Consider the following 24713-nt stretch of genomic DNA (forward strand, 5'->3'; position numbering starts at 1 on the left):
GATTTGCGGTTACAATGATGTTGTGCCTTAGCTTGTTACTAACATCAGGATGATTGAACGTCGGAAAGGTTAACACGAAATAGTTCTGATCACATTTCCGTGCCCTCAGCGACATTCGAAGTTTTGATATCCGATAGCTCGACTAAGCTTATAGAAATTCCTTACTCAACAATGTAGCGGGAAGTTGGCGCTTGTAGAGATATAACACATCGTTTGTTTGTTTTTCCTTTGAAAAATATTTTTAGTCTACCCCAGATTACGATTCCAACGGACGTTGTCACGGAGGGAAAACCGGGCAGCCTGAACCGTCGTGAGTGCTTTCAAAGCCAATATGGTTCTGGTTAGCACATTGGCATCGACACTATTTCTAGCATACTTGATTACATGTTGGGAGCAAGTTTTCTCACTCATTGTACACGCTTTCTGTTCAAGGTCAATCCTTCTAAGATGGCAAAAAGAACATAACTGGCCAGCCCATTGACAGCACACTACAGGCGACCTCGGAGCTGGGCTTCTTCGTGCTGCAACTCGGTTGCATATCCTCTCCAAATGATATTCATCTATACTTGCAGATAATGCACAGAGATGTGCATACGCAGAATAATGTTTTGCGTGGCCCAAACGTATTTTCGGCGGGAATGGGCACTGGACAGAGCAGGTTTTGACATAACGTATGCGTGATGTGTTTTAAGCATCTTTATGCAATGAAGGAGTAATTACTCAATAGCATCCACCTGAGCACAGTGTACTTGCATAGCGATCCTTTATAGCCGCATGGATTTATTTGGGTAGGTGATAAAGAGGCAATTACTCCATTGTTACAAATATACTCCTTCTTGCGGGATTCCTTTGTAAACATAAGACAAACACAGTTCTCACTACGAGTTGCTTATCAATTAGCTCTCGCCCTACAATTTGACCTGCTGGTCATTCTAGTTAGCCCAGTTGCTGGAGAGACTGCACTGGACAGGCTGTGGTATCAGGTTGGAGCCCGAACCAGGACGAGTTTTCGGTCAACTACGAAGCTTCTGGGAAAGATGTATAGTTTTTTTTTTTTTGAAGTTGTATGGCAGCACATTGGTGAATGCTGATGAATAATTGCTTCCTTAATACAAATTTTCTGCCCTTTGGGGGATTCACCTAAACTATAAACGAGTGTATTTATGTACTCGCTGCAAGTGCACAGTTACATAACGTATATAGTGTAAATATCATGGTCGATGTGAAGGAATCGGATGTTAAACGCTGTTTTTCACTTCAGTTTTTAACACGGTGCGTAAACATTCAAGGTAGTTTTATTTTCTGTATCATCGTTAGGGTTTTACAGTAACTAGCTGCCTTATTTGCTTGGCCATACCTCCCAATTCTTGTCCAATAAATGTACTTGCACGTTTGCATTAATCTTGCTTTCTCATGCGCTTATTGTGATCAATTTATTTCCTGTGATTTATAGATTCACAGCATACAGTTCGCGGATTTTGCAACCGGCAGGGAAGCGTTGGAAATTGGCAAGGAATACACCTACGAAGCCCAGGCTGTAACTGGTGAACCGTCCACGAGAGAGAAATAACTAGAAAAAAAAAATCAAAAGGTACTTGAGACTGCTAACATGTGAGAATGTGAAAAGATTCCGTTACACAGTAAAGTGCTGAGTCATGCTACGTTGCAGATGTCTATAAATGAGATATGGCTCTGCGTAATATTCGTGCAAACTTTATAACATTACGTTAAATTGTAAAATGATAAGTCTTGCTACTTTGCATAATAACTACACGTCATTGGTCATGACTATGACTCTAAGCCATAACTATGCGTAATATCTATTCAAAGTGTAGACATTTCAACATCGTTGTAGCGCAACACACGGCAGGAACAGAGAACGAGAGGACAAACACACGCATACGGCTAACTTCCAACAACTTCACTGTGAAAGAACACATCTGCAGAATTACCTTGATATCAACAAATATACGATACATCATCGGGCCCGAAGGTAAGCAAACTTTTTGGACGGATTACCAGAAAGGGTGCTAATGCAGGCACTTCCTAATCGATCTATTTTTTCTGTTTCAATTGGTGCGCTTTCCTTGTTCTTACCGACTAGAACAATCTTATCATAAAAAGCTGTACACCCTTTGCACTTACTACAATGCATAGCGAGAAAACCATCTTGTTCATTTTTGTTCTTAATATTGCGCTCGTGCTCTCAAAGGCGATGATTTACACATCGACCAGTTCGCCCGACATGCTTCATACGAAATCGGAATCTGGTACACCATACTGATACTTTCAACAAAGGGAACTATGTGCTTTTCTTGCACACCATGGGAACGTGAATTTCTTGTTTGTTTACCCAGTATAGTCTGTCTAACGTTTCAATGGCTTAAAAACAATGCGTACATCTACACACTTTGCATTGCGCTTAATGTTATGGAGCACAGTGCGCTCGAACCAGCAAACATCCGGAGAAACGAAAAGATTTGATTTGATATGCGGAACAACTGGAAGTTGTTGATTTTTCCCTTCTTTACCGACAGCACGAGCAGCTGCTTGCTTATTCGCGTTTAACTTTCTCAACAATGATTCTGCAACAGATATCAGCAGATAACCATGACAGCCCACACCCCTTTCGTGTCCTAAACCGTATGTAGGGCAAACTGATTGGTGTGTAAATGATCGCCTTCCAGAGCCCAAGCGCAGTGTAAAGACCAAAAATGAACAAGATGTTTGCTCGTAGTGCATTCCACTGAGTAGGGTGCACACATTTTTATGACAGGGCTGCTCTATAATCGATAAAAACAAGTATAAGCGCACACGGGAAATAATTGGAGAACAGATAGATTTATCAGGAAGTACCTATTTTAGCACCTCTTTTGCTAATTTGTCGGAAAAAATAATTAGGTTAGCTTCGGATCCGATGATATCACTTATGTCTGGTGGAATCAAGGCAACGCAGCGTGTAGTTGTGTTTCTGAATAATAAAAGTGCTGGAAGAGCGCGCACGCGCACGCGCGCGCTTGTGTGCGTGTGTGTGTGTGTCCCTGTATGTACGTTGCGCTACAATGACTTTCAAATGTCAGAACCAACAAGCCCAAGTTTCTACAATAATAAAGTCCAGACCTTACATTACACGTCCATTTGCAACGGCTATGCGTCATGAGTCGTGACTATGTGTAATGTTTATACAATCTACATTAAATTACGTTACCTCGTAGAATGCTGAGTCATGCAACATTCCATAGTCATGATTATGCATATATGTGTCGTGACAACGTTTAATGTTACTACAGACTCTACACCTGGCAGTTGATTAGTGTTTGAAGTGCTCGGTCATGCTGTGTTGCATAATGACTATTATTCGTGAACATCCGAGCAATATATTGCGTTACGGTTCATCATTTGCGACTGCATGTCCTCTTAGATATGTTGCTGCACAGTACATTGTCTTGTGACGTCATTCGATAATGTGCCATGGACGCCGCCGTCACCGGCTTCGTACTAAAGGTACGGATTGTGCTTTCGCATTAATACCTGCATGCCTCCAACTCCTGTCACCGGTCATGCAGAACATGCCAGAGGCAGGCTCTATATTTGCGTTCTGTATAAATATGGTCGTCTACATTTGTGCTAATGATACATATAATTATTTCGCAAGAATAAAGAATTGGACTGAGGCATTTGGAAAGAGCTCTCAAACCATGAACAGCAGCCGGTCAGTATCCTCCAAAAGGAATGCGAGGAAAAAATGCTTGTGCAGTGGAACAAAGCGAAAACGGCAGGTTTAGATGGCGCATCGCCTCACTTTCACTCGATGACAGCGTGCAGAACATTCGCGTCGCCTAACGTGGAATCTATAACATGGAGAAATACATGGAGTGATCAGAATCGTGACCCTTAAAGACCCTACATCAACCCCCATTCGACCGTGCAAGGGACGTCCGTAACTAATGTGAAATCTCTGCCCTGGTGCCAGACGATCGGAGCTGGAGGCTGGAGCGCCGAAGGCAAGAGGGAAAGAAAGGAAAAGGCCCTCAAGAGTTGACCCGAGGGGGGGGGGGGAGTGGGGGAGGGGGGGAATTGTAGTCCGTCTCATAGAGACCCATCGCGTGTGCCAGTTTATAATATAGTCCTTTTCGAAGTTTTGTCCTTGTATTGCTGTCAAGGGAAGAAGTCGTAGTGAAAATCAGCCACAGGCTGTATCTTGCAAGAAGGAGCGGGAACTTGGAGGCTGATGAAAAGAGTTAAACCTAAAGTGATTACAGCGAGCCATGGAGGGAAAAATAAAAGGTGCGATTTTGAGAGGCACGAAAAGAGCTGTGTGGATAAGGGAGCAAAGACGAGCTTATGAATTCCTATGTCGTGGGCAGGTCATTTAACAAGAAATGAGCATGGGCAGTTCATTTAATGCGAATACAATACTTCTCATAGTAACGGAACGGATTCCAAGTTAAGGCCAGCATAGCATGTGTCGGGAGTAAGTGAGGTGGGTGAGTGAGATTAGGAAGCTAGAGTGTCAGAATTTACTGTAGTTCTGTAGTACTTTCCTGTAGTTTTGTAGTTTTTAAGGTCGCACTTTTCTGTGGCCTGTAGCACATTTTTGTTGCATATACAGAAAATCTGACTTTAGAAGGAAAAATTTCATTTGTCACAACAGGTTCACTGTCAAAAACTGCCCAGCAATTCTGTTGTGACAACAGAAAATTTTCTGGAGTCTTTTCAGACTGGGTAGCTACAAGGATTATGATGATGTATTGCTACCGTATATATTGCTGCCGCCAACCACGAAAAGCACATGCGCAGATGTTCTGTCTGAGTCACCTTTGCGTGCATTCGTGGTGGCTGGTGGCATCTGCCATTACCGGTGAAGCTGACGGCAGTCGTGCATGTCTTCACCTTACGTACTTGCATTATGAAAACGTTCACTTTACTGTTACCACACCGAAGGCGGTCCGCGGACCCATTCTGTACTAAACGCTTGTTAGTAGAGTAAATAATGAGCTCCGACGGTTGGAAAAGTCGTTCTGTTGCATAAAGGTTCAGGCGATGGCTCACTGAATGTATGAGAAGGAATTTCTCAACTACTGCTATTACTTGCAGTGTACGGCCGCCCTCAGAACACATCACGATAAATATTTATAAAGTTTGAAAGGTGTGTTATTGAAGAAATATCTTTTAAGTCCAACGTGCCGTCTTTGCCAAAAGCAATCAAAGAAATGCATTTGTGTCATAGCCATAAACGCAACACCTATTGCACATCTTATAAGCTCTAAATCTGAGCAAGGAAAGGAGGACATTTACCTCCTCCTTTCAAAGCTTATGGTTATTTAAAGTGTCGTAAGAGCTCCACTGTGCGGCTGAGTAGTAATCGCCGCTGCCTGGTTACTCCTGGCAAACACGGGATACACTGTCCATTCATTAACGTTTCGGGGCCAAGAAGACTCCTTGTCGCTTGATTCGTAATATTTTAGCAAGCAAACGGTAGGCATTCACAAAGCTGGCGGCGGCCTGCTTGGTGATTGTGGCACCGCCGTAAAAAAACTGCTGTGCGAACGGCAACCACTGAGAGGAATTTGCATACTAGCACGTGCCCTAGATTTACTCAGTGCCTTGTCTGCAGGGCTTTCCGAAACGGCTCTTCAATCCTGAATCTCACTTACCACAGACGGCAGTAAGATAAGGTTTCCGAGCCCTCCAAACACTCAACTGCACTCGTGTTACTGAAAAACCCTTTAGTGGCTGCTGAACTGTACGCAGGCAGCACACAAATCATGGCCTACTACCGGAACTGTGTTGGCAATGACTGGCCCTACAGGCCCGGGCATAATCCATGTGCATAAACATAGTCCCATATTGTGCCATTGTTTCGTCTTGGATGAGTACTATTGAAGCTGCTAAGTTCCTGTGCATGACGATACGAAAAGGAACTATCTATTTTGCTCTCTCCTTCTGCCGCTGTCTATCGACCCCTGACGCTACCCTTGCAGACACCGGTGATACAGAGATGGTCGCACCGATCCCCTGGCGTTCCTAAATATAAAGAGCGTAAACCATGTCTTCATTCGTGCATTCCAACTCGAGCATTACACTTCCAACTAAGTAGTTTTCCATTAGGATAAGTGTGCTCGTTCCAGCTTGTCTAATTCCCTCCAGATCACACCGCCAGGCCACAGAAAACAAGTCCTCCTTCCTGTCTTCATTCCTGAACGGTGATCGGCCAAACCCGAGGACCGTGTCTAATCCGTCTACCTTCACCTTTTTCAATGCCGCCCAGAAACCACCAGGTTGCCGGAGGCTCTCTCATGACTACTTGTATTCAACATTTTCACACGCTCGACGCACGCACAGACGTACGCACGCACGCACGTTTCTATTGGCACTGAAAGCAGCAGCGCGTGTAGTTTCGCGGGCCGCTTAGGAAGAAAAGAAGTGCGCCCTGTGCTCTTGGCGCTGGCATCCGCCAGAGCGACCGCTGGGGGAAGGAGGCGGGCGAGCTTTTCGGCGTGACCTGACTTGTAGGTTTCCGGGTCTGGCGCGGCCCGTTGAGGGCGAGAAGAGAAGCGTCTGCCTGCCTCTCGCCCGCCAACCTTTACCCACTCCCAGTGGATGATGTCGAGACTGCACGCGCCAAGTTCGAGGACGGCCGGGAGTTGCCTGAGGAGGAGGATGCGGAGGAGAGAGGGAGGCTGCGCTTCTTTGCCTCTCGCCCTATAAAAGCATTCGGACCAGTGGCGCCGGTCCGCACTACTGCCACCCACAGCACGGCTTGAAGACCACCAACCCACAGCTACCATCTGAAACAGGAGCGATCCTTCCAGCCGTTGGGTCTTCCAGGGTCGATCACCAGCCCACCCCCTTACGACCAGCTCGTCCGGTGCCCGCTCGCGCGCGAGGACATTCGGACGTTCTCCTTTACCCTGTCCTGAGGACTTCAAGTCACACGAAGCACACCAAGGTGAGTGAACTTGACCCTGAAGAGGGAGGGAATACTGCCGAAGATCGCAGTGGGCGACAGTGTATCCCGACGCCAGCATTTCTAGAAGCCGATAATTCTTCTTAGTGTTCCTGGTTGCCAGAGGAGGTCCTGGCCGTACCAGGTCTGTACCACTGTGGCAGCTGAAAGAAGTACCTGGTTTACTACGAAATACGACTGCGCAATTGGATACGTGGGTGGGGGCCGCAGGTTTGAGATGAAGATGTCCTGGCTACAGTAACGGTGGGCTTCATCTGGGGGGGGGGGGGGGGGGGAAGAGAGGGGGGGGGGGAGGTGACGATGTGCTCGCTGCAGAAAGTTTAGTTACATAGCTAGTTTTAGATAAAAAAGAGGTGACTTCTGTGCAAGGACGCAGAGGAGCCTCTCCTATCGAGCAAATGAAGTCGTGCAAGAGTTATGGTAATATGATATCAGCCTAGCTTCTTGGGTTGATTATGCTCAGTTATATTATGTTATCTTAGATATAATAGCTTTTATGGATGAACACCAGGCTGCTGAACACTTTTGTTAAACGCTATGATAGCTGTGATAGAATGCTTGGGTGACGTCCATTCTTTTCAGCTAAAGTCAAGTTGATCAAGACTTTGTAAGCTTAAACGAGAGGACAGAAAAAAAAAAAAAAAAAAAACCTTACACGGGCTCAAGTCTCACACGATTCACAGAGCATTCAGCACGTTTAGTAAACGATGAGAACACCAGATGCATGCTCACTGAAGGCCTAAATGGATTACAAGGGTATCAGCGAAAGTATCTTGTTTTTAATTCGTTAGCAGCTGTATACTCAAGGTCACTGAGAAATAACGTACAAATAACAGTCAGGAACAAAAATAAAAGCACCATGAGGTTGAAGAGAGCGGAAAAAAGTGTAACTGTACAAATTCGCAGCATGGACGAACCTAAGCTCTCCGCATTTTCCAGACAGAAAGCCGAATCAGAAAGCTTGCTGTTAACGCCCCAATTGAGCAGCTAAATATTTACCATACTCACAATATCTCGCATTGATGCGGTAACCATAGGGTAGAATATTGGTAATCATCTGTTGATTTCCGTGACGCGATCACTAGATTCTGGCGAGGTTTTATCGCGTCGAAATCTCTGTACAGTTTGTTTTCCTAACGCGACTAATCCTGCTTGCACAATAAAGTTCAATATTAGTATATATTCGATGCCCATGGTATGCTGTCCCACTGTCAAAGAATGCACACCAGATAGTGTCATTTCATAGCCCAAATATAGTGACATAATTTCTAGCCCAAATATAGCGATATAATTTCGAATACGAAGTCGGACGTTCTTTTTTTATTACCGGGCATTTTAACGGCCATACATTTCTCTCTAATCTCTCAAAATGTGTCGTCTGTGAAAAATTACTAAGGCTTTACAGCAAGAGCAATATAGAACTGAACAAATTATCGAGTCCAGTGAATAAAATCTGTAGTTTATGTCGTATATAAACTCATTACCACAAGCTACACCGAGCCTACCTTGGCATAATGACACACGTTATTAGCAGGAAAACCGCAAGGAGAACAAACACGTGCCTAAAAGTTTTTGCAATGCATTTAACTGATATACACAGACTAGATGGGATAAATGTCCTGTACGTCAGCATTTCAGCAGCAAAAAAAGAAACAACAGTGTGAAAGCAGACATTCGGGTGCCACAGGAGCAGTACTATGAAACAAGCTGACATTTTGACCTTGAAAGAGAGAAAGATTTTTCCGGGTAGATCCAATACAGTAGAGTTTGGTACCAGACACGATAAAAGCTACCATTCTGAGGTGTTTCACTTGGGTAGTATTGCAGGATAATTTCCGCAACGGCTTCTCCAATGTATAACGAACGTCTGCCACTCCGCTTGTCTTATTAATGTTTCCACAAAGAGATCATAATGCTAACTAAGCGTTTAACACGGCTTAACCCGTGGCATGTTGTTCATAGCATTGCTGGCTCATTTTAGCTAGTAAGATGTTTAAAAGCAATCATCAATGGCGATAACAAGTAATGACCATGGTTTTGCTGTGACCATAAAAAACTAATTGCACTGTAACCTTCTTTCGACTAGTTGCCATCGAGTACGTCATTCTCAACTCTTGAGATTATCTGCAGACGCCGAAGCATCATATCGTGAACTGCGCTGCTTATACGATGAGTGCGTTGTCAAACTAAAACAGAAAGTGAAACAGTCTTTATATAATCTTGATTTCAAGGGTCGGGATAAAAGGTGCTTTTGTGTCTCTTTTGCGTCGGCTTCCTGGAAACATGACCACAGCGGCCTTCTACGCTGTACATGGAGGTTTTTAAGTTTGGAGATCACGCACGGTGCCTTCGTGCCAGTTGAAAGAAAAATAAAGTTGGGCCACACATGCTGTGTGCGCAAGCACGGACAAGCAGGGCCGCCCTAAAAAGCCTGCCACTCTGGTCACTTTTTTTGGTGCTTTGCTGCTATTGCCTACGCTTCTAATGTGAAGATGACCACCTTGCTGCAAATTCTAAACAAAGCCTCGGAGAGCTGTGTTCTCGGAACAAAGCATTGTCAAGCTGCTTGCACCGCTTACTTTACATTTATCTCAAGATGAAAAATAGCGACGAAAAGAGGCATGGGGACAGCGCGCTACTGACATGCTACTGATGAAAAAAAAAAGTTTTAAAACGTGACCATTTAGAACACAACTAAAAACCGGTGTTCCATAGCACCAAAAACATGTGCGGTATAAATAATTTATCCAAAGTACGCATAGACAAAACATTTGTTAAAAAGTTTTGATAGCACATTATTTAATAACATAATATGACAAATACTAAATATTTCGGTTCACCGCAGATTCCAGCATACGCTGGAAGTTTCTTCAATTCGGAGTCCTTGATGAAGATATCGGTGAGCCCTTAACAGCCTTCAATAACAGCAGGGCGATGCTCGTATGCTTTAATTTAAAAAGAAAAATCCGAAGATTGAGTCTTGGCATGCTAATGCGGCAAAAAATTTAACACTGCTGATGTGTTCAATGAATCAGTACAAAATTTTGTGTTTTATGATGTCACAAACATGCCTTGTAAAGAATGCCTGAAATAAAAACAATTCAATTCAGTTCAACCTATGATAATCTGTACGGCAGTTGGATATAACTTGCGGGAAAAAGGCTAAGATCTTGTGACGCAAAAGAAGGCAATTTACTTTCATGCTTGAAATTGTAGTTGCATACCTTTCTGTGCTAAAATAACTTAAACCGATCATAATAAAGAATAATACCAATAGCAGAAACTAGATAATATTATAGCTGGCTAGGAAAGGCAGACACAGTCAAAGAGGGATCAGAGGTATAAATCAAGATCTTATTTGATCAGGAGATTCAAGTGTTCTTCAACATTATACTTAAGAAACAAATATATTAAAATAGCGTCCAAGAAGTTGAATTCGCTTTAACTTCACGCCTAACCTGCACTTTCGGTACGTGCATATATGCAGCCACCTGTAACAAATATAAAATGGGGATTCGGGGAATTTGAATTGCAGGATTTAACAACGAATTCGCCGTGCAAGTACGATAATAAAATGTTTTGCTCAGTAATTCAGAAAAGTAGTTCTCGTAGTGCAGAAATGAAAAGAATTCTACTGAACCAAAATTTAAGAATTGTTCCTGATGATAATCATGTAAATACTGACATGCTTATCCTGACAACGGTAGTACAAGGGCTACGCTTCAGTAATTGTGAATAATCAAAATTAGATCAGTTTTAAAGGGCGCTGAGAAAGGAAGGGAGAATTTCTTGAGAAAGAAAATTTTCGAGCTGAATCTCTGCAAAGGTGGCAGACCACATATGATTGATATTCAACAACTAGCCAAATAATTATGGGGCACTGAGAAGAAAGGTGCAAATGAATTTGCTCATCTCTGCTCCAGACTGCCACGAACGCATTACTGGCTGTGAGCACTTCACGCAGTCTTATTGTTTTGTTCTCTTACGGCTCTGAAACGTTTAAAAAAAGTTGTTTCAGCTTTCTTTATTATTGTAAATAAACAAGCTTAGCAGAGTATCGGTCGCCTGCGTCGCTAAAGTAAACATCGGCACTTAAGTAGGAAGCTTTGAATAAGCCTCCTAGCTGCGAACGCTGGAAACAGTTAGGAAGTGCTCAGAAAAGAATAGTTAAAGAATACAAGGACTGAGCTCCTTAGAAAACTAAAGAGCTGCTAAATAAAGGTGGAAAGCAGCAGACGTGCAGAAAGGAGCCTATTTTGATAGGAGAGAAATCAATCAAGTGCAAATTATGTCTAGACATTCTACCTCAAAGTCGTATACTCAGAAGCGTCTTTTCGCTTAGCCTACTTATTTGCATATTCTTATTTGTCACACGATGCTGTGCACCGCATAGCTTGCAATGCTTGAGAAATTCGGGAAGCCAATTCTTATCGACCGGGAAGGCGCCATCTGATTCTAAAAACGACTGCGATAGCGGTTTGCGACCTTTACGTTCATCGCACAAACCGCTGCTTGATATCTGTTCCTTCCTGGTAGAGCCAGAGTGTCAAGGACCCGGCAATGACCCGCACAGATGAACCATGCGTGTTTCAATGCATATGGAGGTCAACTTACTGTCATAGTACGACTCCACATAGTAAATGTATCTGGATATCTTAAGGCTGCATTATAGATAGTGCGAGACGCTTCGAAATCGCTCATGGGCTCTGTCGACTTTTAGGAACTGGTGCATACACGTGGTGAACAAACTTCTCGTCTCTGTTCTTGGTTTTCGTATGGTACTGAAGTAAAACTTGTTGCTGGACTAGTTGGTTCATGATCGTACGGGAGAAAAGTAAGCGCAAAAAAAAGACAAACACAAGAGAGGAGACGGGTGCGACTAAAACCAGATATCTCGCAGGATGCTCACATGTGGAGACAAAAGGAACGTGATCACACGTACACGTATTCTGTGAACCAGTGGCAACAACGCAACTATCAACGATACAAAAAATATTGCCCACATCTTCGACCAAGTTTGTCGAAGTAGCCCGCGAGGCTGCAGTTTGGGAGAAGGAAACGTTTGGTTCTTTCGTGGTGCCGTCGTCGGCTGCCATCTTCTTTTGTTCGCTACTTTGTGCTCTTTTAGCGGAAGGCGACGTTAGGGCGTCGCGAAAAAGAGAGAAGCAAGAAAAGCAGAACAAAACCGAGAAAAGAAGTGCTCCGGGACAGCCGCGGAGCCAACGATCAAAGTAAACACAAAACCGGGTCATCGCTCCACGACCCCGATACTGAAGACGCGGACTGGGCTGACCTTGACCGGCGTCGCAGCCATCTCGAATCCTCCTCACCCACCGGGCTACCTTTACCTTCCTTCTTGCCTTTATTTCTACCTGCTTGGACAGCCTTTTATTGCGACCCCCTCCCTTGCGCGTCGAGCACAGGTCCTCATCGCCGTCCACAGTACCCCCTTTCATATGGCCTCTCTCTCTCTCTCTCTCTCTCTCTCTCTCTCTCTCAGCGTTGCCGACATAACGGTTCACCCCTCTAGAAACCATCCGCCTCTTCTCATTCTTGCGAAGATCGGTTTTGTGGAAAGGGCAGCACGGGCATGAGAAGTTAGATGACTTTGCTAGTTTTCTGGTTTTTCATTATTTCCACATAGGGCTGCTTCTTTCTGACTCCTCCAGGGCTTCTCTAAAGAAGCCGAATTGGCGGTGGTAGCAGTGGAGGCAAGAACAGCAGAAGAAGATGCGCTCGCTCGGGCAGGAACTACACGACAAAAAAAAAAGGCTCCGGTCTTGTTCGAAGACCGGTCTGGACTTGCCGAGTAGCTCGAACCGTAGAAGAGAGAAGCTCGGCCGTCGAGGCCAGATCTGCACGAAGTTCTCCCATCCCGTTACGGAATGCGGGTCAGTCTAGGTGAGAGGGCTTGCCACCGCAGAAGACTGTAGTGGAATGGAGGGGAAAGGAAGCGGTTGCTTCGGCAGAGGAGGAGGAGAGCTAGACCAGCTGGTTTACCTGCCAGGACAGGAACAGGAGGCGGCTTTGGAAGAGGATGGCGATGTTGCGTCGTGTGTTTTTGTTACGTTCTCGCGGGTAACAATAACGCGAGCGGTTTAGGCATGACCTCTCATTCCGGGCGGTTGTCGGAGAGCGCTCCAGGACCGCGGAATGCGTGCCTCCAAGCAGTGTCTCTTTGAGAGGGCGGCAGCGTTGCATGTCTGAAACCCGCAGAGGGTTGTAGTATATCATTATACACCTGCCCAGCGTCGAAAAATAAAATAAGCGTCGTTTTTAAGACAGACGGCTCGCAACGACGCCATTTCTTTTTTCTTTTTTGCTTTGTAATTCATCTAGGAACAAGCAGAGAAAAAGTACCAAACGGTGAGGAAGAGGTGCTTTTTGTCAATGCACTCCGTGTTTGCACTGAATTTTTTGTCTAAATTTGTTGCAAGATTTTAAACCACATGCACTGTGCATGTTAGCTACGGAATCAATGCCCTTCAGCTGATCTTAAAGCCGCCCTTTTATTTTTTGTATGCACTAGCTGTGGGGTACGACACTTTTGTAACCGGCCAAATTTTGAGGCTTGGCGCTTGAAGAGAATGTCATTTGTCTATGTAAATACGAAAACAGAGCTCACTCAGTGTAACGTGGTTTGGTTAGCGTTACTGTGCTGACAATATTAGCCTAATGATTATCGGTGTCAATTCGAAATTTGAGTTTCACAGTAATGCGGGGGTGGGCTGGCATGTGGGTCTTTTTGAATGACTAGATTTGACGTCAAAAACATTCGCATCCTGGGTACATGCTGCTTAAGACCAATGTCAAATTTGCATATGTTTAAATATTTTTGTACAGTAGTCTACAATCCCTGAGGCTTCTATGGTCTCCTGTTTTACGTAGATTGAATGCCTATCTTAAAAATGTACTTTGACCTGAAATCTAGGAAAATCAAATGACGCATGCGTTCATGATTTCAACACAATTTTCTGCGCGGGCTGAGGAAAAGTAAGGTTCTGAAGAATGCCTGAAAACTAGGTGCTGCAGCAGAACAAGAACATTGCTGCCCTTACCATAGGAGAAACGTTATTGAAAGTTATGCTTCTCCACAGGTACCTTCGAAACCTTACAGCAAAGTAGTCTTCAACTTGAGTAGCAGGTGGATATTGAGGGGGAAGCGAAAGGATATGACACCACCAGTGAACGGTACGCAGGGAATGGTGCATCCCAATTTCGGTCTGAATCCCGTGCGTATTTTTTTCCGACACGTTTTACATCACTTGTTGGTTACAGTGACGACGACGCCTTTTCGACTGAACGAGCTGTATATGCTTCACGTAATGTTGTTTAACTGAGGTTGCTGCTTTCTCAAGAATATACATACCATTCAATTATAACCGCTTCTTGGCGTTGACAGAATTTCTTAAGTCGAATCATACGTATTGATTAGCTTCAATGTCCCACGACTTGAAACTTGAAATCCTGAATGGCACCCTGTTGCGCTGAAGAGGAATAAAAGGAATAAGTATTGAGGTTGTAAACAATAATGTAACTCTCTCTCGCAGCGCATTTTCTGACTGCGCTTTCATTGGCTGTGACGCAAGCAGAGTCAGGTCAGAGAATCCGCAGTTGTAAGACGGAATTTGTCAAATGCAGTGCCCCTTTCTTTTTGATGCTACAATATCAACACAGTGGCGTGAACGAATATATCGCAGAATCGTACTATATTTATTGAAACAGATTGCAGCAAATAGGTTTCTCATCTGTGAATATAAAGGTGTTTGTAAAAATGATTTTTGCGTACTCATCTCGAAACATCGCTGTTTATTAGCCTCTTGCAATTTTTTAAAGATTGCTAAAATTCACTATTGCTTACCTAATGCGTTCCGACTACAATTTTCAAAAAGGAAAAAAAAATCACAGATGTTATTAACGTCTTCAGTGGCGGCACTCCACTTCAGACTTCTTGTCTCTTGACTGAGATTCACACCGCGCATCACTAAAGTCCACTACTTCTGGCCCGTGCAGAGCCTTTCGGCTAGGTATTGTACACAGTGACTATAAGTTCCTAACACCAACCGTCTATGTCCTTACCTTGCGACCTCATTCTTAATTTGTTACTTGGGGTTTACTTTTAGAGGACGTTTCGCTACAACTCCTCACTTATACCCAAAACATGGCGACTGCGAGAACCGCCTCAAGGGCATCCATACGCATCTCAGCGCGTCCTACATGGGCATTTATCTTAAGCGCTTCTTTCCTTCTTCCCTTCCTTAAAGTTTTCTTCTGATTTCATGGACGCGAAAGATCAGAGGCATATTTTTTACGCTCGCATTGCCCGGGAGTTAAGCGCCGATCCGTAACGGATGTCGCGGCTGGAAGAACAGTTCCAAAGGTCAGCAACGAGGATGAGCTTCGGTGGGACCAGTTTTGGGAACATGCGCCGAAAAGAAAACATAGACAGGTGCGAAAATGTAACGCGACCTGCAAAGGTGCCGGATTTCGAGCGGGAGTTCGCATAATGATCTTTACTTCGTGCCCACCCGGATTTCCTGCTTCGCAGGAGCAGCGCTGACGGCAGCCTTCAAGAAATATGTCAACGTGTCGCTCGGTAGGTCCGGGACGCGTGGTGGTATTTGGGTCGAACATTCCTTAAGTGCTTCAAGCCAGAAGATGGCCCTCCTTTGGTTTTCGGTTTTTTTCTTTAGGTCTTCGAATCCGTGCATCTCCCATTCGCTCGAATTCCACTTTGCAGGATAACAAAAACACTGTTAATTAGACGGGGGATGTTCATTGCTGATGTGTTCTTTGCGGGCTTGTGGAGCAATTCCCTTACAAAAATGGTCGTCAACAGTCTTTAGAATCTGTATTAACACCTTATTGACTCTATCAATGTACGTACTTTTAATCTATATGGACATGTGTAAATACGAAGTTCATACACGATTACTTTTGTGTATTTGGATCAGTTCATATAAAGTTAGTACATCGCTTGTTAGTATCACCTGTCAGTCATAACGATTTGCTGGATGTTTGATCTGATTGCTCGTCTAGGCATCTGATGAAGCACTCGGCCGTCTCTGGCAACTCGGAGTTGACTGCTATAGCTGCCGTTGTTATGGTTATTATGATTAGCTAGAATATTCGGTAGCTTCAAAAGTGCGCGCGAACGATCGAAAATTTCGAATAAAATTCGAGTCGAACATCCTCCGAACTTATTACACCAAGCAATCAAATAGCGCACACTCAACAAAATTGCCTGGAAATTAGCATTTGTTCTTAAATTTAGAATTACTTTTGAACATTTGGCACAAGGTGCGAATAAGGCCCAACCTATTTTTGTTTCGGCGACTGTTAAAAAAATGGTCTACTCCGACGCGGCCTGCCATCCTCCCGCGATCAGTATATTTTAATAGGATGGAGGGTTCTGTGCTGTAACATTTTCTATTCGTGTGTTTATAATGTTTATGTGTGACCTATAAGAATGTACGAGTCCTGCAAATTATGCCGTGATGCATGATCTTAGAGGCTATGACTCATATGTAGCTTTCACCTGTCTTATGTTCTGAGGTATGGCTCATGTTTGGTTGTACTAATTCGGTACCATTAAGAAGAGGTAATATTCTTACACGTATAACTTGAGGGTCATAAAGCTAATGCACTGACTTTGTGTTCCGACCCCTTAGTAAAGGTGTGTGGCGCGTCTCTCAGCAGCTATAACGTTAACTCCATCAGTTGTCGCGCAGTGCCGCAGGAGCGCCGTTGAGACTCCATTTCTACAAATATTTGCACACGTCTCCGACATTAGCAAAAAATTGGCGATTCGCATTCGATTATATCATTATTTCATCTGCCATCGATTATGCGGAAAAATTGAATCGTTCACGTTTGATTCGGTTTAGAAAAAACTCTAGTCGCCCTCTCCTAGTCTTTAGAAAGTCTTTAGAATCTTTTCTAGCTGCATGCAGCTATTATGTTTTATGTCTCAGTTCAAGGATAGTTTTATTTTGTTCCTTTATGCGAAAAGAAGTTATCGGCACCACTTTATTAGACATAATGTATCGTTTTTTCTCTATTTCAGTAAAAAACGTCCTTATGTTAGGAAGGCTCACTGAAACAGCAGGAAGCTCCGAGTGAATTTATACTGTGTATGACGTTTATCTTTTCAGGCGCTAACATTGTAGAGCAGATTGTTTACAAAAACATGCATTTGGTCATATAATAAGTACTAGTAATGTTTCCCGTAAGTAAAACTAAGAGAGGCCCATGCAGTGGCGCAATAGTTGTGACATTTCATACTGCAATTCCACACGCGATATGGTTCATTACATGCCCGAGGAAGTGCAAAATACGGCAAAAATTCCACCGCGGTTAACCATTCTCCATTGATTCCAGGACGTGAGTTGTTAAGGAAATGATTGTTGTAATAAAGAAAACCGACCTGTATAATGTGTTTTCACATTTCGCCTCCATTCAAGGTGTGGGCTCCATTGCCAGCAGCCGAATTCCAAAACCACAGAGCCACCACCATGCACGTAATGGGAAGGGAGGACAGGTCATGGTCGCTAATGCTAACAAAGTGGACTCCAAGGCATGGACGAGGAAAGTAGTAGCAGAGGGCGGTGGAAAGTTTGGTAGGCAATGAGATTAAAACGTTTTCGGGAGTCAAATAAATGCAGCTAACACACAGTCGGGTTAAAAGAGGGAATGAGAAATCTAGCATTATAGCTGTGTAGGCCCGGCTTGAACTATATTTAATGATTATTATATTGCAGTTTGTCAAATAACTGAATATATTTACCTAGTAGATTCCGGGAGCAAATAATATTACGCATGCGACAGTGGTACCACATTCGCGGCTGTCTTCGCCACGTGTCGCAGACCTCTCACTTTTGGAGGGCGAATGACGTGCTTCGTGGACCCAGGAGGGTCGGCTACAGCTCGGAGACAGCATTTTGTTCGAGTCACTTCTTCAGGCGTTGCAACTGTGATGACGGTCGCGTGCATTTTCGCGTTGCGGCCAGCCAAGTAAGCCGGAGCTGGCACAGAGAGATCAACCAAACGCGTATGTGGCTTTTGTATGGAACGCGATGCATCTGGGCTGTACGCTATAGCGAGCTAAGATGAATGAGTGCTCGGCCTGCGGTGATGCGGGCATCCTGCCGGCCTAGGCAAGAGACTGTTGTGGAACGCGTCGCACGCTTGAGAAGCGCCGTGTCCGCACTGAAAGAGATCCCTGGTCCGTGAAGAAGTGGGTCACTTGCGGAAAGCGGTGTCCTGGTCTCAGGGACAATCGTTTAAGACGACGTGAACACGGTTGCGTTGCTTCGAAATGTAGAAGGAGCCGCGGATAGCGTGTTCTGATGTTATAAAAAGCTTTAAATTAGGTATACAGAATGGGGGAAAAATGTCTAAGTTTCGAAATCATTTTGTCGTTTCGGTTGCCTAAACAAATACAGATAGTTATTGAAAAAAAAAAAAAAACACTTTGACCTATCAGTTATATGCTTCACGAACGTATCTGAGCCACTATTTTTTCTATATTCCTTGGCTCATGGCACATACCTTTGGAGGGGTATAGGTCATAGTTGGGTTAGGATGGTCAAAATTATGGCATAATCTATTTCAATACTCTAAAAACTTTTTTTTTTCTCACACAGATCATTCTACACGGATGACTATGAAGTATACTTTGCTTAAAAACAATCATAATATGCAATAAGGAAAAAATCTATGTTCACTGACTTTGCTAAAAAATCTGTTACCCATAAGGTCCTTGACATGGAGGACGGGGTACTGTCCGCCGAGCGCTCGGGCCGAATATTACAGCTGGTCCTTAAGTTACGGGACCGTAGAGTTATTTTGCTGTCACTTCTTCATTTCGGCTGGGTGAAAACAGATTTTTAGATTTTTACTCGATCTGCAATTTATCGTGCCATAACCACGACCTACCTTCTGTCTCCCTCAGATGACGTCCTCATCAAGCAGACGCCTCATGGTGGTGGCCGGAGTGACGCTGTGGCTAGCCTGCATAGCCGTGAGCGCACTGCCAAACGAGTCGGGCTCCAAACCGGGAGTCACGGCTAGCGAGTCTGTGGCAGCACCGGTGATCGGCGGCGCTCCACCCGCGTCGCGGAGAGCCCCCCGTCTGGACGAGCGCAAGTTCAAATACGATACAGACCCGAAGAAGGAGCTCACGCAATTCATGAACACCAAGAACCTGGTCAAAACGCTCGTCAAGCTTGTCTTTGGCAGTGACGAAGAGAGCGCAGCCACGTCGAGGCAAGTGAACTGCTGTTGTGTGCGAGCGTAGCAGAATGTGCAGGACAGGATAAGTCCTCCGCGTGTGTGAAGTGCTATATTGTGCAGAGCTTTTGGGTCATGTCAGTTGGGAAACCCCGCTTAAAAACAATGACTGGTCTTAGTACGCATTTTTCGGATGCTTATGAATTGTCGCGCCAGCTAGAAGTGGTCAATAGAAGCTTTCTGCTATTTCCGTGATTGCCTTCGGGAAATCACACTTTTTCTTCCTTCTTTTTCACTTTAATTACCTCTACGTCTGTTATGCTAAGAACTTTTGGTACTGCAACTATTGAACATATTTTTTTTCGGGTAATTGTCCATTTATCAGCAATCTGAAAGTTTGCAATTTAGACAGTTTTCTTTAATGGCCGCGGGTGCCGCCATTATTCCTAGACACCCGAATTTTGACCAATCAGAATCGCCGTTTTTTAACACATGGGCCACATGGAAAGTTTCGCAACTGGTAATATTAAACAGCTCTGAAATTGCGGGCTTCCATGAGCTTACCGGAATGGTAGCAAAATAGTCCTGAGAGATGGCGAAGTTCGGGCGGTTACCTTTTAGTCAGTGAACGCAGATAGAAATACGAATGAATTCAGATAGACGGGGTTTACTACTCATGAATGAGTTCACAACAGAACTAACATGAATATTATTATCGGGCTTTAGTGCCGATTAACTTGAAGTACTTGGTCGCATAAAGTAATATCGACAACCGCATTGTTGTCGTTAGCAATGGACAGGGTAGTCCACCCTTAGTGTGACACGCGAGCAGATGGTTGCTGCCTGCAAAGCGCCATCTCGTCGTATTTGACTCCGCCCTGAAACGAAGTGGCTGGCCATGAGAAGCACCGCCTCAAGTGCCCTTGACACTCGCGCGAATTTGTTTCGATAAATTGTTGCGATGAAGAGAGCGACCACCTTCTCATGTGTTCACACTTAAAGTGAACGACTCTGCACGCTGGACTACTTAACTAGATGTGTCTTGCAGTACTAAAGATAGAACTCAGCATTCCCTTACTAGAGTTTCCATCGCTCACGAGTATCATAAGGAGTGTTTTCTTGCTTGTAGAGGCTGAATTTGCAGAAAGCTTGTGAACTGCTTATGAAAGGTATTCAGTAAAAGGAAGTGTTTTCTAGTCCAAGAAGTAACGGAAGCACTGGTGTCTGCTAAACGGATTATTTTGTGATTGGTCGCTTTATTCATGTTTGTGCGCAGCTGTATGGCTTAGCTTATTTCGTGTAGCTATGTGGCAGGTTTTGCTCCAGTTCTCAATCGTGGTACTGTTTAAAGCAATTGACTACACTCAATGCGCCTTTTTTAACCACAAAATCAAGAAGAAAGTGAGCTATACTTTTGCTTTGACAAAAATCAATATATCGAAACCCCTTATTAGCCTGAGAAAGCGCTCTTATAGCGAGGCCACATGGATGTCCTGTCCATTAACAGCTTTACGTAATTATAAGTATGGTAGATGCTGTTATTACCTCCCCATTATACAAAATTCTACGCTTCGTGGAACAGGTTTTAGAGCTTTAGATTAAGCACCTACCTGACGGCCAAAGCTGGTTTTGACAAGCGATTTTTCTTCTCGACCACTATACCTATTACAGGCAGATCTTAAACCTGCTCGTCACGGTACTGGACATGCTCAAGACGACGTTCGGTAACCGAGCGCGTTCTTCAACGGCGCGGGGCTTCCGCGGGGCTCTGGACGACGCGGCCCTTGCCGGCACCACCATGCTCAAAGGATTCGTCAAGTCCGTCATGACCAAGGACGACAACTGCATGCAGCGCTACCTGTGCGAGGCCAGCCGAGATGCCGTGAAAGAAGCACACGAGGTCGGGTACCTTGTCGCGCAGTTTGGAGGGTGAGTGCCTTATTCATGCAATTAACCATTGTTATATGAGAACTTTGAGTGACCATCGAAATATTCTTGTGGAAGTTTGCGTTTGCAGAAAACAAAGAGAGAAAGAAAAACTGTTGCTACGCAAATTGTGTACCGCATGCTATAAGAACTATTGAATGACAGTGACGTGGCACCTGCCATTAACTTATTGCCGGCCCGAAGTAAGCATATCAAAGCCCATTGGTGGAGAGCAAAACTTAATTTAGCACTGGTATCAGGACGGTGAACTAGCCACACCCATTCCCGCGCCAGCGACGGAGTATAGAATGTCCCGCAGACAGGATGAACACCAAACATCAGCTTGAGTTACTGTGCCTATAATTAGCTCTATGCGTGTCAATCATGCCGAATAGCCAGGGCGGATCGGCAGGCTGGAGGGAAAGGAACGTATGGCTCTAATATTGCGCCCAGTTTTGTGTGCTAAAGAGTTAGAGCGACTACGTTTTATCAGAAAACATTGTTGTCGCGTCGCTTCAATGCTTGAGAGCGTATATTATCAAGCGCGTGTCGTAAGCATCTTAAAGTTAGGCGTTGAACGCAGGCTGTGCACAGCTATTCTGGCTCGAGACATCGCAGTGCGTGAAGCTCTTCATGCGGCGGTCGAGCGGCGACTGTCTTGTAGGCAGTGTACATGAACGCGTGCTTGCCTTATGCCCTTGCCGCCTCCATCACAAAAGCCAAATAAAACAGGTACTGCCTAGCATATGCATAAATTTGCATGAAAAATATACACAAGCATTTTTCACTGTAATGCCAAGTATTGTAAGCAGCTTGCACGATTAAATACGACAGACATACGCATCCACATTTAAGGGCAGGGGATCACAATAGTGAAAAGTTGACATTCCCAGTTATAAGGCTTTTTTTTTTCTCTTACGCGCACTGCACGTTGCACTCTGCGTTAGGTTGGGGTATTTCACAACATCTTTGCACTGGCTTGTGCATGTTTGCACTTATTCCTTGGGATATATACCTCTTCAGCGATGCACTGTGATGAGGAAAACTCGAACCACACATCAAGAGTTTTGGGAGGTTATGAAGATGTTCTAGCAATCATTATTTCGATGTTAATTTGTTGCCGCGCAAAGAGAGCCGCGATGAAGATCATGTGCTCGTTAATGAATATTAATGGCATGCCATCAAGATACCCGACGGTCAGATCTCTAGAGCATGGAGCAGTTTTCATCTTTTTGCAATTTCCTGCGTGCACATCCGACTCCGCTCAGTGAGTAGCCACAGGTCTGCGGTGCAAGCGAGGCAAACAGCAAAGGCAATGGGAACCACTGAAGGCACTTTCGATCTCTAAAAGAAAGGAACAGCTGAATGTGGTGCGCTTGCAGCCCTTAACCCGGCAAGGGAAGCCTATAGCGCTGCCTACGTAAGAAAAGCTGCAGATTGCAGATTCTCAAGCCGTGCAACCAGGGAGGCCATGCGCGCTGCCTAGCTCAGGAAAAGAGAAAAATAAAGCACAAAGGTGGGCGGGGACATAGTCAGCAGCTAGAGGTACTGGTCAATACTCGTTTACAGGTGACATTTAAAATTATAACTTGTGTCATCAATTTAAGTGGCATCATTTACACCACCGAGGAGTGTTAGTTCAGTGCGATAGCCTGGAGGCATATAATTCGACCACAGCTACAGCTACCGTCATCTGTGAGCAGCCTTAGAATATACCGTCTTCGCCAAAAGTAACCAGGTTGGACGGTTTTCTTCTCAGCCTTGTAAAAGCGCCCTCACAGAACTTATGAAACGTTAAATCACTTCATTAGTAAGAACAGCCTTCGTATTTAGCTTTTAGGACCTTCTCTGCCTTTACGAGTACCTTCATTAGATTACACTACATTACATTACATTACTTTACATTACAAGGCTCTATTATACGGCTGACAAGCAGATTCTGCAGCCTGGCTACTTTTTGGAAAGACAGCACAGCTTTCGTGCCAGGTATCTCATGTAACCTCATTACTGATATCGCCTATAATAGTTTCCCCATTACTTTAATTTGTTTTACATCGGGTAGTCTGTTTTTGTCAGAAGGAAGTCTACTGCACAGGATCCATTGCGGCATTTCAATATAAACCAACAATGATAAGCTGTCAGCAGTTTGTACAAGGTCATCTGGAGGGATGTATGTTCTGCACTGGACGTAGGTTGATGACTGCCAGCGCAGTCGATTACATTACATCGTTGTTGATTTTCTTTATTAACTGTGCTCCCTTCTTTTCCTCTTTAGGTACGCAGCCAGTTACGCCCTGCAGGCCCAGAAGGCGTCGCCCATGCAGCGCACGTACAACGCAACCCGGAGTGGCCGTAGCGGCGAGGACTGCTTCAACCTGTACAGCGCGTGCAACGAGACCGACTGAGCGCCGACCACCGCACCGTTCACCGGCCGGTACCGGTTGTTGTCATCGCCATCATCGTTCTCCTCTCCCACACCGTGTGTTGCAACTTCGACGGCCAGTCTTCTGGCTGTCATCCTCCCCCCACCACGATTATTTATAGCATTCGCGAAGCCCCCGCGCCGCCCCTCTCACCGTGCCATGGCTTGGCACTGGAGCATAGGGATGGCCGAGTGCACCCGTTGTCGTCTTCACCTGGTACTCAGCGCACAAGACCCACCACCCTCCGAGAAAGACTTCATCCAATTCATTAAAACAACATTAAAAACAAACAATGTGTGTATTCCTAGGCTGCGTACTACATCAAATAGTTGTTTTGATAACCTGCAAAGCTAAGTGTGCTGAACTGCAGCGCTAGGACCATGTACTTGCTCGGTATAAAGTGGTATCAGATAACGCTTGGCGTCAGAATGCCCCCGTATACCTGAGAGTACAGTATCTTAGACTCATCAGGTAGCCAGTCACATGTACGCTAAAACAGGGGCAGAGATCACTGTATGCAATGCTGACGAATATGCTCCACTTGCTAAGAGTGTGCCACCCGTCATGGACGGTGTCTTGACTGGGCACCTTGTGCTTGCATCCTGATGTCCTTGTCGAGGCTCCGCAGCCAAGACACCCGGGGAACCATTGTGGCATATCCGGCACCCAGCACTAATAAAGATGTCTCAGGGAAGGCAGTGGGCGCGCGCAGTGCAGAATATGACCTTCATATTTGCCACCTTCAGCTCATGACCTCAGGGGAATACTTTCTCTTCATGAATCAACTCTTATTCACAACTTACCTTTTTTCTCCTGGCAGCGCCAGACTCCCACCCCCTCCTCCCTACACACCCCTTATACAATTCTGAATCTTCGTGCGTCCTTATTTTGTGGCAGCTCGCACCTGAAGCTCCAGAGGCTTTACTAGTGGCACATCCTATGACAGGAAGCGCCACGTTATCTTGACAAAGTTGCTTATTGCTCAGGCATCGATGTTTTGAATAAAATGAGCGCATCCTTTCTAAAGCAGTTAGCGGACGACTAGGCTTCTTTAACAGATGAAGTAATAGCATTGCTGTATGGACATTATGCGTGGTAAGTGGTGCTCTTTATTAGTCGTGCTAAGTACCGGAGCTTAGACGCAGGACAAAACAGTGGTGCTT

At 44.8% G+C, this 24713-nt stretch overlaps 1 protein-coding gene across 2 annotated transcripts; it reads left to right on the plus strand.

Annotated features, from left to right (window-relative positions):
- Positions 1-18923: 18923 nt before the first annotated feature.
- Positions 18924-23797, plus strand: LOC146172943 (uncharacterized). Of its 2 annotated transcripts, none has more exons than XM_084584730.1 (3): positions 18924-19242; positions 20872-21130; positions 23403-23797. In XM_084584730.1, the coding sequence occupies exons 1-3, from the start codon at positions 18924-18926 to the stop codon at positions 23530-23532; spliced, it is 708 nt and encodes a 235-aa protein (XP_084440856.1). In that variant the 3' UTR covers positions 23533-23797. The 2 variants fall into 2 exon arrangements, with proteins under 2 accessions (XP_084440856.1, XP_084440857.1); XM_084584731.1 differs by having other exon boundaries at positions 18924-19241; positions 20877-21130.
- The last annotated feature ends 916 nt before the right edge of the window (positions 23798-24713 follow it).

The sequence above is a fragment of the Amblyomma maculatum genome, chromosome 11 (genome assembly GCF_055883805.1).
Source record: "Amblyomma maculatum isolate TAMU_Amacu chromosome 11, ASM5588380v1, whole genome shotgun sequence".
Taxonomy (NCBI): domain Eukaryota; kingdom Metazoa; phylum Arthropoda; class Arachnida; order Ixodida; family Ixodidae; genus Amblyomma; species Amblyomma maculatum.